At 37.5% G+C, this 16,671-nt stretch overlaps 1 protein-coding gene across 7 annotated transcripts in view; it reads left to right on the forward strand.

Moving 5' to 3' along the window:
- The window catches only part of PPFIA2 (PTPRF interacting protein alpha 2), a 421,038-nt gene that overhangs the window by 287,008 nt on the left and 117,359 nt on the right, over nt 1–16,671 (forward strand). For all 7 annotated transcript variants that reach the window (XM_081127256.1, XM_081127250.1, XM_081127251.1 and 4 more), the window contains one exon: nt 8,368–8,484. In XM_081127256.1, coding sequence (XP_080983382.1) covers nt 8,368–8,484 — 117 coding nt within the window. The remainder of the gene's footprint in view (nt 1–8,367; nt 8,485–16,671) is intronic.

Raw genomic sequence — 16,671 nt, forward strand, 5'->3', positions numbered from 1 at the left:
AAAGGCAAATATGAATTTGAAGATATCAGAATGAAGATCCCTGGAGGATTAACATGAAGGCTAGATATGATTTATTTAAAAAAGCAGTTGGGTAGCTGGCTGGCGAGGTTCAGCTGTTGAACATTGACCTAGGATCCAAGAGATCTTGGTTCAGTTTCCAGTCAGGGCACATGCCCAGGTTACGGGCTCGATCCCCAGTAGGGGGCGTGCAGGAGGCAGCCGATCAATGACTCTCTCATCATGGATGTTTCTATCTCTCTCTCTCCTTTCTTCTCTCTGAAATCAATGAAAACATTTTTTTAAAAAGTACCTGGGTAATTTTCAAGGTAAATTGAAATGCCTGTGCTACATAAGAGTTATAAATAAAAATTATAAATAATGTAAACAGCACGATTTTAATTCCTAGACATAATTGAAGACATCTTCTGTGTCTACATTGTTTTGCCAAATCAGGGCAAGTAAATTCCCCTGCTATCAGACCACAGAACTGTAGTCCTGACTAGATGAATATTTGGCTTGTGTATCCTGTGAATTATTTTATTAATTTTTAAGTGACATGATAGTGTAATGCTTAAAAACAAATTTTGAAGGTATCAGACCTAGTTTGGAATACATTTCTGCTAACATAATTCTGTCTCAATAGTTTCTTTTTCTTATGACCTCAAGTATATTGCTTATTCCCTCTATGCTAGTTTCCTCATTTGTAAAATAAAAACAATAATGCACAATTTATAAGGTTATTGGGAGGATTAAATGAGATAATACCTGTAAATTTCTTTGCATGTATGTGGCGTACCATAGATGTTCAATAAGTAACATCTATTATTATTGCTACTAGTTTTCAACTGCAAATTTATTTTCTAAACTCCTGTCTCTTGTTTGTCTTTCTTCCTTAATTAACTTCATTAAATACCCTGTACATTAAAATTCTCAAAAATGAAGAAGAGAGAAAAATAAGTAAAAACTAAAATAACTTACATTGCTTTTCTTTTCCCACTTTAAGAATTATGTTAGCAGACATGTATTCCCAGATACCCTTGGAATTCCACTTTTCCATCTATTGTCAATATGCTCTAAATCCAAAGTGTATAAACGCAGCAGGTACTTCAATGCACCTGAAGCACAATAACTAGGCTGCAATATACTTGTAAAGATTTTAGGACACAGTGAAACTGCCTGCTGCTTTATATCTACATCATATCTCTTGCTGACTTTCATTAAGCTGCTTTTCCATGATCCTACAAGGCTATGCTCTTTTGTTTCTTAATTTCCCCAAAGAACACTTCCATGTTCAGGGATCCCTTTTAACCTCAACTCGTGTAATATGAACTTTGGGAAATATTTTAATTTATATAGTCTTTACTAGATGACAGATTTTCTTCTCCATGTATAAATTCTTGAATACTTTTCCATTCAATTTATCCAGCTCCCTAAGGTCTTTTTTTATTCATATTGTCTGCTGTCCTTCACCACTTCATAATATTTCCAGAATGCCTCCTACTTGTCAGCCATTGTCCTAAGAACTAGGAATAAATAATCCATCAGATATCACTCTGGTCTCCAGGCACTCAGTGTCAAAATGGGCATTCAGAAAACTAACGGCCAGTTGTGATAAAGAGTGAATAGGAAAATAAAGTTGAAGAGGTGAATGGGGGTCTCTGTTATGGTCACTGTGTAATGCATATTTAACGTATGTCATATGTGACTAAGTACTTTACAGTACAAACACTAAAAGGTAGGTATTATCTTCATTTTAGAGCAGAGGAGCATGAACCTGAGGTTAAGTAACATGCACAAGGTCATACAGCCAGTTACAACTAAAAGGGCCAGGACTCAACCAAGGCATTTCAAGATTATTTAAGGATAAGTAAAGCACATGTACATTATTACTTGTCTCAAGGTCTGCTTAGAAGAAGTCTCAAACTTGGTTAGAAAGCATAGTACAGATAAGCAGTTGTAAAGATGCAAATTTCTGTAATGTGCTTTGCACAATTTCAAGCACATTTTAAGAGTTTCACAAATCATGGCTATTTTGTTATCTTACTGCTTCCTTCTTTTTATTTTTATTTTTTCCTTCTTTGCTAGAATGCAATCTTGTTGCTTATTCTGCATTTTTCCCAGTGGTGTCTGATACTTAAAACAGTGATTAATGAGTTTTTGTTGAATAAGTGAATTAGTACATCTTAAACTCTTGAGAACATCCCAAATTTGGGAATATAAAGATATTGAATAGACCCTTATTCTCTCCAAAATCACATTTCTCTTAAGAATCACATTTCTGTGTATTTCCTGACCCTTTAAGTTTCCAAGGAATCAATTTTCACTTCTAATTTCCAAGGAGTCAAATTTCATCGTTCTTTTGCGGAGGATATTTTACATCATTTGAAGAAGTCACTGAAACATTTTCATGAATCTCAAACTCTGTTTTCAGTAAGGATTTACATCTTCCCCACCCTCTGCCTGGGAAGTCCTTCTCTCAGATATCCACATTGCTTTCTTTGTCCCATCTTCAAGTCTACACTCAGAAAACACCTAATTCCCAATGAAACTACACCACACAGCACCTCTCCCCTGCTTTTATCTACATTTTACAATTCACACCATTTAAAAATGTATGCTACTTATTTTTGTTTATAGTTTCTCTCCCCCAACAAGAATTAAAGTTTTGGTAGGGCAAGAATTTCTTCTTTTCCCTTGATTTGTATGTACATCCCTAATGCCAGTGCTCAATGAGTATTTGTGAAACGAATGAATCTTCCCAGGCTGGCAGGAAAAACAATTGTCCAAAGACAAGGAGATTGGAGAGGGTCTGTTGGAAGATGTGGTAGGATCCCAGAGAGAGTTTGGTAGAAAAAGGAATGAGAGCTGGGGAATTTTCCAGACTGGAAAGTCCACCAGAAGTCCATTGTATGGAGTCAGAGCTTGTCAAACAAAACGCCAGAAAGATAGAAGCTCATAGAGGCCAGAGCTTTAGTTGAACTATTTTAGTTTTTTCAGTCTCCTGTCATACTTCCATCTTCCTCCAGATACTCTTTGCACAGAAATAGAAAACAACCTGTAGTACTAGGAACACAAACAAAGAGCTGGGCTCTTCCATCTGAAAAATTTTCTCCCACTGTGTGTCTGGTAAGCTCTGAGTAATTCTCCAAAATCTCCACTTAGTGATCGCATGTACTGTGTTGCCTTCCATGTTCCTGGATATATTTGCAAGAACACTTTTAGTAGCAAGTGACAGAAAACTAATCCAAACTAGTTTGAGCACAAAAGGGAAATTTTGGCTTTTATTACTGAAATACTAGAGGTAGAGATGAATATAGTCAATACTATTGTAATAACTATGTATAGTACCAGGTGAGTACTAGAAATATCAGAGAGAACACTTTGGAAAGTATATGATTATCTAACCACTATGCTGTATGTACGCCTGGAACTAATACAAAATACTATTGAATGTAAAGTGTAATTGAAAAATAAAATTTAAAAAGAAGTTGGGAGAAAACATGGACAATAAAGAAATGGCAAAAGAAGTAAAAAAGAAAAATGGCTAGAATCAGGAGCAGAAGCAATTCATCACTGCTCCCTGTCGTTCCCGTTTTCTCCAGGAGGCAGAACTACAATAATGGCAAACAGCACCCTGATGTTACCCTACCAGCTTATCTTCCCTAGTAGAGGGAATCTTCCCCCTTACCTCCGCCAGAAACATCTCAAGGGACATGCTAATTGCCCTAACTTAGATCATGTGCCCACCTATTTGCCATCAGCTCTGGCCCCCTAATTGGCAGTCCCTCTTGAACTGGAGTAGGAAGGGAAACTCGGAAATTTCCAATGAAAATGTTAAGATGTCATTACTGAAAGGAATATGAAGGGATGGTGGGTATTTAGAAACAAATGCCAACAAACATTTGACAAGTCATGGTTGATCAGCTAAAATGATTGTGGGAATGTGTCTGGACTACAGTTCCATGGGCTTTCAATGGATTGTATGCACATTTCAATGAAATGTATGCACAACTTGACTATATGTGTTTCTGAAACCAGACAACGAATGGGTCCTTGGCTGCCTGTCACTATTTGAGCCAATTAAGCAGAGACAGCTTTGAATTGTATATGAGTGTTTTATTTTCCAGTATTGCCAGCAACATGGGAGAGCAGTAGGTCATCCACAAAAATCTGCTCTACCACCACCCCACCACCCACCTCCAGCCCCATAAGCCAGCTGCTTATATTGGGTATAAGGAAAAAGGTTAGGAATGGGTAAAATGGTTACAGATTACAGGCAATGCAGGCTGGGGTTGCAAAGGGCGGGTTCCTCCGGGTGGTTACAGTCTGGGACCCCACTGTTTCAGCAACAAAGTGGTTAATCTTTCCGTGATGATAGGAAAGGAGAATGGACCACATTCGGAGGTTAACTCCCAGGTCCCCGGGTGCACAACTCCCAGCCAGGTCAGAATGAGCTTTTTAATCAGAACAAAACAGTCACGGTTAACAGAGCATGATTAATATTTCTTCTAACTATAGCTAGTCCCCATCATTCTATTTCTGCCCCTCCCAAATCTTCCCTGTGAGGGGTCCATCCCTTCATGAAGCACAAAGGATTCCGGAGTAGGAGGGCCGCAGCCCTTGGGCAGGAAACGCTCCCTCTCCCTCCCCACCGGCAGCGCCCCCCGACTCCATAGAGCCCAAAGGCCAAGCCACGTGAGGCAACGTGGCAGAGTAGAAAGTGTAAAGACAAGGGGTTACACTTTATGATTCCTCCTTAATTCTCTTTAAACTCTCTTTATCTTGTTGGATCAAAAGACCTAATTCACAGTTTAAAGTAGTTGAGCTCAGGACTTGGCACCTAGAGCATTTCCAGTACTTCCTTTTGGTTCTGTAGCAAACCGGGTAAGGCAGAGACTACCCAGAAGTGATTCCTCCTGCTTGCCATGTCCTATTAGTGGCACTTCACGTTATTTAGCAGTAAGGAATCAAGGCTCACTCTGGCATTCTAGAGAAGTCGCTGGGCCCTCCCTTTGACAGCATTCCCTCTCGGTGAGAGCCCAGAGAATGTTTCCAGAGAATCAGCTGCTTTGTATTCTGCTTGCCGGTGCATGTTGGTTCTCAAGCCATCCCCAGTGTATACTGCTCCAGCCGGCTGGGAGAATTTCCCAAAGAGGCCTGTGCCACCTTCAGCCCCAGTGGCTTCTAGGTGAACTTCTCCGCCCCTTTGAACACATTGAAGACAGGGCCCAGCCCCCAAAGTTGCATTCCTATGAGAAAAGTTCTCACCTTCCCCAGTGTGAAAGTAAGAATCAAGCTTATTAACACCTACAATTAAATCAGATGCTGAAGCTGTGCTTTCATAAGTACCCAGGGTAATTTGTTAGTGGGCAAAAATAGAACAGAATAAAATCATATTAGAGTGACAGAGAATATAACATAGCGTGAGCACATCCATTCTCCTGCTTCAAAATCTAATTTGGAAGCTTGATTTTTTTTAAAAGTAAAGTTTGCCTGTTAATGGTTGAAAATGATCTCTTCCGTAGAACTGATTGTCATGTACATACTTTGAAAACTTGATGTTTGTAATTTTTGAAGGATCTTAGTTCATCCTTTCACTGATTCATTCAGTAAACCTCTATAGGTGGCCTGCTTTATTTTAGGCACTAAGACATATTTGACTTTTATATGACTTACTAAACAATTGGAAGTTAATCTCTAAGTTGGGAGTTAAATTTCATGTTTAATTTTTTTCTAAAATGGGGTCTTCCTGCTTCTAAGTAGATTAAACAATGGAATAATATGCATAGAGTTTATAAGTTATTATTACCTTTGTCTCAACGTATCTGTTAACTTATGAATGTTATCAGACAACACTTAAATTTTAAAAGCTCTTAATAAAATTCATAATTTTTGTTACATATTGATAATATAATATTTATTAAAAGACAAATTTTAATAATGTAATATAAGAATGATGTATGTGGGGCTTTTAGAAAAATTTAATCCATTTCTACACTAACATGAAAGGAATGTCTCTCAGGAGTTCACAAGCACTTTAAATCTTTATCTTTTGTAATTTCCGAATGAGTTCGGTTTACACTCGTTTTATCATATCCATTTGTTACTTAATTCAGCACACTTTTACCTAATACCATGCACATAATAATATGATATGTTGCTTCATATGAAAATGTTTCCAATAAGGTATTCCTTTGAAAATTATTTTCCCATGAGATGTTATTAGTACTTCTGCCAGCCAAATAAACAAGCAAAGTAAGTAAATAAGGAATAAACTATTATATTTTAATGAGTGAAACACACACAAAAATAAACAAGGATATATTGTAATAAGTGTTTGATAGCAAGGTGCCTTTTCTCTGAGGAGTGCTATTTCAGCTGAGTTTTGAAAGCCAGGATTGTGTCAGCTTAGTCTGAGCTGGGGAAGAATGTTCCAGGCAGCAAGATCAAGTTTCTTAGTTCTGGGTAAGAAAGAGCCTGGCCTGGCAGGCGTGGTTCAGTGGTTGAGCGTGGACCTAGGATCCAGGCGATCGTGGTTCGATTCCCGGTCAGGGCACAGGCCGGGTTGCGGGCTCGATCCCCAGCAGGGGGCGTGCAGGAGGCAGCTGATCAATGACTCTCATCATTGGTGTTTCTCTCTCTCCCTCTCCTTTTCTCTCTCTGAAATCAATAAAGATATACTGGGGGGGGGGGGGGCAGGGGGGAAGAGCCTGGTACGTTTACAGGACAGAAAGGAGGTCATTGTGGCCAAAGGGATCATGTAGGATGTTATAGACCTTGTTAAGAAGTTTCTATGTGTACTAAATAAGTAGGGAAGACATTGAAGTTCTTTAGAAAGCTGAGGAATTACATAATATAACCTAAGTTTTGAAGAGGAAACTGGCTGCTTTGTGGATAAATTGTAGATGAGCAAGAATGGAAGCAAGGGAACTAATTATTTGGTGATTGCAGTACTACTACAAGAAATGGCATTTACATTGTCGTTCTTCATTTTGCGGTGATATGCCCTTACAAAGTAGGGTGCCATATGTTCAAACGCTGCAGCTCATATGCAAGATCACTTGACATTGTGAGCACATCATGGTCCCTCTGGGCCCCGAAGCAGTGGCAGGGAGCAGGACAAACACCCAGCTAATTCATATCTTTTGTTTATTTGATGATCATTGGTTTGTATGAGATATTGGTCTTGTAATTTCAACTTGTAAGTTTTAAATGATTCACTATTTATTGTGTATTAAATACTGTGGACATGGACTTCCCCAGAACCAATACTGACTCAATATTGAGTTGATAATGCAAATGACCCTTGAACAACTCAGGGGTTAGGGGTGTTGACACCTGTGCAGTAAAAACAAATCTGCGTATAACTTTTGACTCCCCAAAAAGTTAACTAGTAATAGCCTAGTGTTGATCAGAAGCCTTATTGATAACATGCACAGTTGATAAACACATATTTTGTATGTTATATGTATTATATACTGTATTCTTACACTAAAGTAAACTAGAGAGAAGAAAATGTTATTCAGAAAATCATAAGAGAAAATATATTTACAGTATTTGCTGAAAAAAATCTGCATGTAAGTAGATCCATGCAGTTAAAATCCATATTGTTCAAAGGTCAACTGTATATTTTAAAACACCATTAAAATGCTAGAATGTTATTTTTTATTTTGTATATTACCAAGATCAGCTAAACTACAACTATCTGAGAATCTTGCTTGGTTGAAAGTATATCTGTAAAATTGAGCTGAATATTTGCAGGAACTAATTGCATTCAGAGAAATTTTTTGTAAATTAACTATTGTATTTGGACTAAGACAGTGCTAAGACAGTGCTAAGACAGTGCTCATTAAAATAACAACAATGAGACTGATTTAATTCTAAGTACTCATGACAGTGCCACAATTATTTAAGTCCAGCTTATGTGTTAGGTTTTAAATTGCAGATACACTATTTCTTAAGGCAAATGGTTGTGCTAATACTTAGCCTTCAGCCTTCAATCTTTTTATTTATGTTTCTTTTAAACTTTAAAATTATAGACCAGTGCAAATTTTATCACATTTCAAAATTAACTTTGAAGGTAATTTCTGATTTAACAACACATGGATTATGCTATAGATTTAGATATATTTCCAACCTGATAGATACATTTTCCAACTAGAAAAATTTTACAGTAAATTTCACATTTCTATAAATATTCAAAATGCTAAACTAATTTTAAAAATATTTTTTGAAATAATAATGGGTGAAATTTAATGTTTATTTTCAGATTGTGTGCATTAGTTGTTAACCACATTCAAGTAAATTCAGCTTTTTTTAACTTTGTGCTTTACTTTAGATTTGAAAGCCTGTGCTTTTATTTTGTAGATTGTTGCCTTGCGTGAACAAAATGTTCATATACAAAGAAAAATGGCGTCAAGTGAGGGATCCACAGAATCAGAACACCTTGAAGGGATGGAACCTGGCCAGAAAGTTCACGAAAAGGTATGACGCATACGGCAAGCTCTTACCTGGAAATGTTTACTTGTTATATTATTTGACAGAATTATGAAATATGAATTCCATGTAATAAACATTATTATATTTGATTTGTTTGTCAAAAGTTCATGATGATTCCTTTTTATTTATTGGTCTCAACTTGATTCTCTTAAAACTATGTGCATCTATGACCTGGTAGGTGTGGCTCAGTTGGCTGAGCATCATCGCATATAATACAAAGGTTGTGGTGTGATTTCCGGTCAGGGCATCTGCCTGGGCTGGGGCTTCAGTCCCAGCAGGGAGGCAACTGATTCATGTTTCTCTCCCACATCAATGTTTCTCTCTCTCTCTTTCTCTCCCTCTCTCTAAAAATCAATAAACATATCCTTGGGTGAGGATTTTTTTTAAAGTGTATGTTTATGCATGTTCATATTTGAGTTTCTCATTACTGTTAGCTTGATTCTCTTAAAAAATAATTCGTTTTTATATCTAATTGAACATATATACAGTCAAATAAATATATCCATAGACATATTGCCAGAGCCCGCCGGCAGAGTCGAACGGTCCTGAGGAAGGGGTGAGGATGAAGAAAAGACAGACACAAAAAAGATGGGATCGGGAGGGCTGCAGCTCATGCCTGTTGCCAGCTGCCAGCCCGAGTTTATTTTTCCAGCTCAATATATACAGGCACTGTTGATTTTGCTGAGTAGCACCCCTCCCCACATTCCTACAAGGCCGTTTGAATGCTCTTTCAGAGTAAACACTCTGCCACCTGCAGGAGCTCAGACCTTGGTAACTATCTTTATCTTGGCTTCTAATGGGAACTTTTGGGGAGGATTGAGTCCTTGGCTTGGTATGTGGCTTAACTATCCTTTAACCCTTCAGGCCGGGGCCAGCTTCCTAATTAGCCTTTCTAGAATTTAGTATTGCTTTGGTGCCTCAAGGACTGGGTCAGGGAGCAGGAGAGCACCTCTGCAGCTCACCCAGGCAGCTCCTCTGTGCCTGGGGCCACAGCAGCTCACCCACATCTCCCCGGGAGCAGGGGAGCACATCCACAGCTCACCTAGGCACTGTGCCTGGGGCCACAGCAGCTCACCCACATCTCCCCGGGAGCAGGGGAGCACATCCGCAGCTCACCCAGGCACTGTGCCTGGGGCCACAGCAGCTCACCCAGGCAGCTCCTCTGTGCCTGGGGCCACAGCAGCTCACCCAGGCAGCTCCTCTGTGCCTGGGGCCACAGCAGCTCACCCACATCTCCCTGGGAGCAGGGGAGCACATCCGCAGCTCACCCAGGCAGCTCCTCCGTGCCTAGGGCCACAACGGCTCCCCACAACATATCAATTATATATATCAATTATTATATATAAGAGATTTTTAAAGTACAAGAACAATAATTTTGATTTATAAGGTATTATGTACAGTTGTTGAATAATCTGTGATTTATCACTATAAAAACTTTTTGGTAATTTCTTATTTGACTTAGTATTTTCTGTTTGTTTGGGAAGGCCTTGGCAGTACTCCTATTAATGATAAATTACATAAAATGATAAAATCATGGGATTTTTACTGCTTTTTTGGAAGGGTATGATTCTCCTTTCGGGTGGTGCTTAGAGCCAGGCCGAGGAAACCAGCAGTCTTTTGGCCCTTTTCTGTGCTGAACCACTTGTATCCAGCACAGAAGGAAGCAAATTAGTTGCTGGTAGGTCTGGAATCAGATAAAGGTTACGCAGTCATGGGCACATCCTGTGCGTGAGGCTCAGACAATCTCCTCGATTTTTGTCTTTAACAAGTTTTATCTTTGGGTGGTTGAACTCTAATCATCAAGATCACATGAATCAGGTAGAAAAATTGGTGCCATAGTAAATGTCAAGAGATTTTAAAATGTAGAGATTAAGAAGCCACAAAACGAATAGTACTAGTATTTTTACTAGAAAATAAATTGAGCACTTGGTCACATACCCAGTTGAAATAAATGGAGGGGCTTCTTTTGTTTCCAAATTCAGGTAAAAAAGCAGAGGAAGCCAAGTAAACCAGACTAATTTCTGAGACCACCATAAATTGTGGTGGCTGAGAAGCAAATGGCTCTTTATTTAAGGCTTCATTATTTTAACTTTATCCATGTGTTTTCTAGAAATCTTAAACTAAGTATTACAAATTAACTATAATCTGACAGCTAGATTTCATAAGCTGTATTTCAAATATGAATAAATATTATTTCTCTTTCTTTCAGATAAATAAACTGACATTAATTAAGTAAATAAACCTCCAAGCTCTTTAGAATAAGGCATTTGCACATGAAACTCAGTTTAGGAAACTAATGTGTAATTTCCTATTACTGTTTCATTTTATTTTATGAATGCTATATTTATTTTATTTATTTTACATTTATTTCATATTATATCTATTTCATTTTATTTTATTGCTGTTTTATTGTAATTATGTCATCAGTAATACAGTGCTACACCTTTTATCAGAGAATAATAGAATAACATTCATTTGGGTATGAAAATGGATTTTATAGTCATCTAGTCTTTCTCAGAAATCTACAAAATATTGTTTTATACAATAATGCTGAATTTATGCTCATCTAGACTATAATTAAAGAAATATGCCTTTCAAAGGCATAAAACCTTTAGATCTTGTCTACTACAAACAAATAAGCAAAAAACAAACCAAAACTTATTTGTTGTTAAAGAATTCTACTTCTGAGGAGGAGAAGCACTCATACAAGTATTTTTCCCCCCAAATATTGTGTCTTTAAGATAAAAATCCTAAATATCCAGGCATTATAGAATGTAAGAATGCATGTCAGATTAATTTCCAGAAACTGGTTACAGAATTAGGACGAGGACCTGTGTATTTATAATTGATGTCTGACTTTTGGGCTCCACAGATAGAGGTAAATATATGGCAGCTTCTGAGTAGTTGGTGACCTAAAGCACTTGTCTTTATTTTCTTTGCCTTCCAGTTTTTGGTATAAGCATTTCAGCCAGTGAAGAAGAGAAGTTCTGTGACATTGCTATCTCACTCACTCTTTTGTTTCTCTTATTTTATTTTATTTTATTATTATTTTTTATTTTTTTATTTTTTCCATCATCATGTATCTCACCTATACCCTCTTCCACCTCCATCCCCCCTAGCAATAACCACACTGTTGTCTGTGTCCATGAGTTCTTTTTTAAAAAATTTACTGTATTTTATTTTATTTTTTCCATTACCATTTATCCCCTCTATGACCTTTTGCACCCCCCTCTCGACTGCAATCACCACACTTTGTCCATGTCCATGAGTTATCTCTCTTCTTTTTCTTTTTTGCTCAATTCCTCCACCCCCCCCTCCACCCTTTAACAACCCCCACCAGAGCTGTCTGCCTGCTGTCTATCTATGAGTCTGTCTCTATTTTGCTTGTTAGTCCAGTTTGTTCATTAAACTCCACATTGGAGTGAAATCATGGCACTTGTCTTTGTCTGCCTGGCTTATTTCACTTAGCATAATGTTCTCCAGGTCCATCCATGCTGTGCCAATTGTTGTTGTTTTTAATATATCTTTATTGATTTCAGAGAGAGGAAGGGAGAGGGAGAGAGATAGAAACATCAGTGATGAGAGAGTCATTGATCGGCTGCCTCCTGCACGCCCCCGACTGGGGATCAAGCCCGCAACCCGGGCCTGTGCCCTGACCAGGAATCAAACCCCGATCGCCTGGATCCTAGGTCGATGCTCAACCTCTGAGCCACGCCCGGCCCGGGGACACTTGGTATTTACAGAACCCATAAATAAACATACTCTTCCTTAAGGATGTAACTGAAGATTTTTAAACATTTTAATTCTTGATATTCATCCCCCCTCCCCCCCCAATTTCCTAGAGTTGTAAGAAGAGTGACGTCTAAATGCTTTGGAATAATGATATGCTAATATTGTTTAATATATTATATACCCCTATTCTCCAAGTGAACCTAAAATATGTCATGTATATATTTTAAATTTTAAAAGTAAACTCAGTTTATATTACACCTAAGATGATTCATGAAACTACTCCAAAAGATTTATTTATATCACAATTCTTTGCCTGACATATTTCCAGTTTTACTGTGATATAATTGATATATAATATTATATAAATTTAAAATGTACAATGTGATGATTTGGTATTTGGATAAACTGTAAAATGATTACTACAATAAGGTTAGTTAACACATTCATCATTTCACATAGTTATCTTTTGTGTGGGGAGGGAGATGAGGATATTTAAGGTCTATTTTTTTAGCAATTTTCATGTGCACAATACATTATTGTTGACTATAATCACCATGTTTTACATTAGATCCCCAGAACTTATCCATCTCCTAACTGCTGACATTTCTTAATAGAACATGAAATAATATCCTAATTATTACTTTATCATCCTTATGTAAACACTCCTCAATTACACACAGATAACATTGTAAAGCATCTTTTCTTTTCAGAATTATATCGTATAACATGATTATTTAAAGTGTATCAAGCCCAGCTGGGCGTGGCTCAGCGGTTGAGCGTCGACCTAGGATCCAGGCGATCGGGGTTCGATTCCCGGTCAGGGCACATGCCCGGGTTGCGGGCTGGATCAATGACTCTCTCATCATTGATGTTTCTGTCTCTCTCGCTCCCTCTCCTTTTCTCTCTCTGAAATCAATAAAGATATATTTTTAAAAAATAATAAAAAAATAAAGTATATCAATACCATTAAATAACAAGTATCATAGGATTGTAATTTAAATCCTAACAGTTAGTGTTTATTGAGAACTGCTTCAAAGATATATTCAAACAAAGAAAAAGCATATTATTTTGGGGAGTGTTTATGTAATGAAAGTTATCAGTGTCGGATGACTATCGGATTAGTGTGTAAATTACAAAGTGGTTGTTTTGGGGAAAACACCAAACTGTAGTTTGGTGCTATGGGACTGTCAGAAAGTGACTTGTAAATCTTTGTTATATGGATTACCCTTTGTTTAGGGCAGTAAAGTTACTTAAATTACATAGCCTGGGTGAGTTATTAGCCAACAGGAGATGTTTGATGTCAGTGGCTTGAGAACTCTGCTGATAAAATAGTTGATAAAAATAGTCTCATAAAAGCACACTCTAAAATAGGCCTTACATAGAAAAGTTGTGTAATTACTAACACTTTCAAGACAAAAATTGAAAAGAAAATATAAACTGAGCTGAAAACAAGTTTAAATGTTTTTGTATGCCATAAATTTAATCAGTTATTCTAGAAGAACATAAATATTCCTAGGACAACAAATATTTTCAGAACATGAAATTTTACCTTGTTAAAATTTCAGAACTGAACTCAATAGCTTTTTTCTGTTGCTTTCTAGAGGACAGTTAATCTGTGAGTTTTTTCAATAAACAGGAGATAATAATGCTCCTGACTCACATATTCTGCATTTCCAATTATTTTTCCAGCTGTAAATGTTTCCTAAGTGATGTGGATAAGTAGAATACTAGACAGTGGTGGAGACTCAGAAGACCTAGTCCCTGTAATAAATTCACTAGGAAACTAGAATGAGAAATAAACATGCCCAAATTAATATTGCAAAAAATGAGAAAGTGGAGTCAAAATGATACTAGAGTCTAAAGAGGAGATACATTATTTCTGATTGTGGGTGTTAGAGAGACAGTGTGGAATAGTGATTTGTGTCGATATCAGTGGACCTGGATGCAAATTCCATTTCTGCCCATTACTAGCAGTGTGTGACCTTCCTCTTCAACTCCCTGAGCATCAGTTACAGGGAGGTCCACATGCCTAACTTACAGCTTTGCTGTAAGGAACAGAAACACTGACTGAATGACAAAAATCTTGGCACATTGATTACAAGCATTAAAAAGTGTGGTTATAATATTTATTGATATGGCCTTTCATGTTTATTCATTTTTTAAATAAATATTTCATGACAGTCTTACTAAAGGTGCTAGGAAATAGGTCCTGTTCTAGGTCAGGTCAGAGTAATGAACCAGATGGATGAAGGCGCAGGCAATAAACAAATACATATAAATAGGTAAAGAGGGTCAAAAGGTAAAAAGAAAAAATGTTTTTTAAAAAGGAATGAAGGTGATCAAAGGGTAGGTGCAAGGCGGGTGGAGAGGACATTAAATAGTCATGTCAAGGAAAGACTTTCTTTAGGACCACATTGGGGTTTGACCTGGGACTTGAAAGAATACAGGGCGTCAACCATACGGAAAAACTTAGAGTTTCTGAAGCGAAGGAAACACCGGGTACCGAGGTGCACCAAGGACAGAAAGGGCTTCTTTGGCTCATTCTCTGGAAGGAAAGGTGACAAGGGAACTGAAGCCCAGTGGTCAGGGGAGCGAGCGGCAGGGGCCAGGACAGAGCAGTGAGAGGGGCCAGATCCTTTAAGTTCTTGCAGGCTGTGGTAAGGAGCCCGATTTTATCCTCAGAGCAATGGGAAGACACAGTAGTGTTTTAAACATGGGAACACCCTGATTAAATACTTCTAAATAATCATTTGCATTACAGTTTTATGTGGATTTGTAATTTTTTCACATATCAGACTTCCAATGTAGGCAGAGGTTTTCCTTTTCTTAAATTTATCAATAATAAAATTGAGACTTTGGAAGATTAAATGACTTATTTGGCCGAAGCAGGACCAGGACCCTGGTCTTCTCACTTCCAGACAACATTGTGCTCTCATATTCATTCAGGCCAGGATGATCTCTCTAGGTGTTTTGTTGATTTTAAAAAATTCATTCTAACCCAATCTGATTGTTTCCAGTTGTTTATTCTTTCATAATTACACACAGTCATATGTTTCTTAGAGTTGATTATTTTATTACATACAAAGGTATGCTTTTTAAGAAAATTATTTTTTCCCACCTCCCAGTTAATTTTACTCTGAACCAATTCTCCAAGTCAGTGGCATTCAAAAATTTTGACCACTATGAACATGGCTCTTAAACCTGGGCAAGAGGGGCCCACGCTCTGGGCCCACAATGTATGGAGTCTTGCTTTAGACCTGCGTGCTTCTCTCTGTGGGATGAGGAGTTGATGGGTCCAAAAGAATTATATACCCGTGATTGACACCACCACCTCTTCTTACTATATGCTAGGTACCTGGAAGGCAAGACTTTCTGACCAAACAGACCGTAGCTGGCCTCCAGGGTTTTTAAGGGCTTATATAATAAATATTTTACATATAATTATGTTAACTATACATATAAGTGTTTGACTTATAAATATACCACATTTCTGTTTAAAAATACTACAAACCATCATTTATCAGAGACACCATTCTTTTAAAAACCTCTGATAAGTTCTAGCATAAAGTCACCACCCATAGGGACGCCTCCAGTGTATTATCTACATTTTATCTATTTTTATATGCCTTCCTCGCTGCATGTCAACTACCACCAATAACTGCTCTTCCAAAAATTCAGTCTTTCTCAACTGTAGCTTATTTTATGCATTATCGACTAAGCCCCAATTTCTCTGTATCAGAAATAGTTATCACTTGGATTTATTTACATCTGAATAGCACTAACAATATTTTGTTCTGTGCATTGATCCCTCATAATAACATCTAATTCCTCATAATAGCATAATAAGTGTGTACTTATCTCTTATTCTTCAATGGAATTTTTAAGCAGTGAAACCAAACAGGAAGATAGAATTTATGAATTTGCCATGTTGGGGTTGGTACACATCCCAAGAAAGAGAAGAGCCAAGCATAGCCCTAGATACAAGTAGCTTCTCTGGACTGGAGTCTTTGGCTAGAAAAGGTCCCAGAAGAGACAAGGTTAAGCTGTTCCATGGTTCATCCCTGGGTACATGGAGTTATTCTATATCAATTTTATAGGAGCTGAGCTGGAAAGGATGCCTGTGACTAAAAGCCACCCATTTTCTAGATGCAATGACAAAAATAATTAATAAACATCATCTAAAGGTGTATGAGGTCTCATTAAGTTCAAAACAAATCTCTGTCTAAATGCAATGACTGAGTTTTTATGCTTTATAATGACTCTACTTGATGAGAAGTGTGGAATGGACTCCTCTATCTTTAAGAATAGACTCAATATTGTTTATTATTAACCCAGGTTTGAGGGAAGCAAAATAAACACATCTTTGCTGATGCAGGTTGTCTTCAGACTTTAAAAGACTGATTCACTTGAGTTTAACAGGAAGTTCGTTCATTTATCTTT

This window comes from Miniopterus schreibersii (assembly GCF_964146895.1).
Source record: "Miniopterus schreibersii genome assembly, chromosome: 2".
In the NCBI taxonomy this organism is placed as follows: Eukaryota; Metazoa; Chordata; class Mammalia; order Chiroptera; family Miniopteridae; genus Miniopterus; species Miniopterus schreibersii.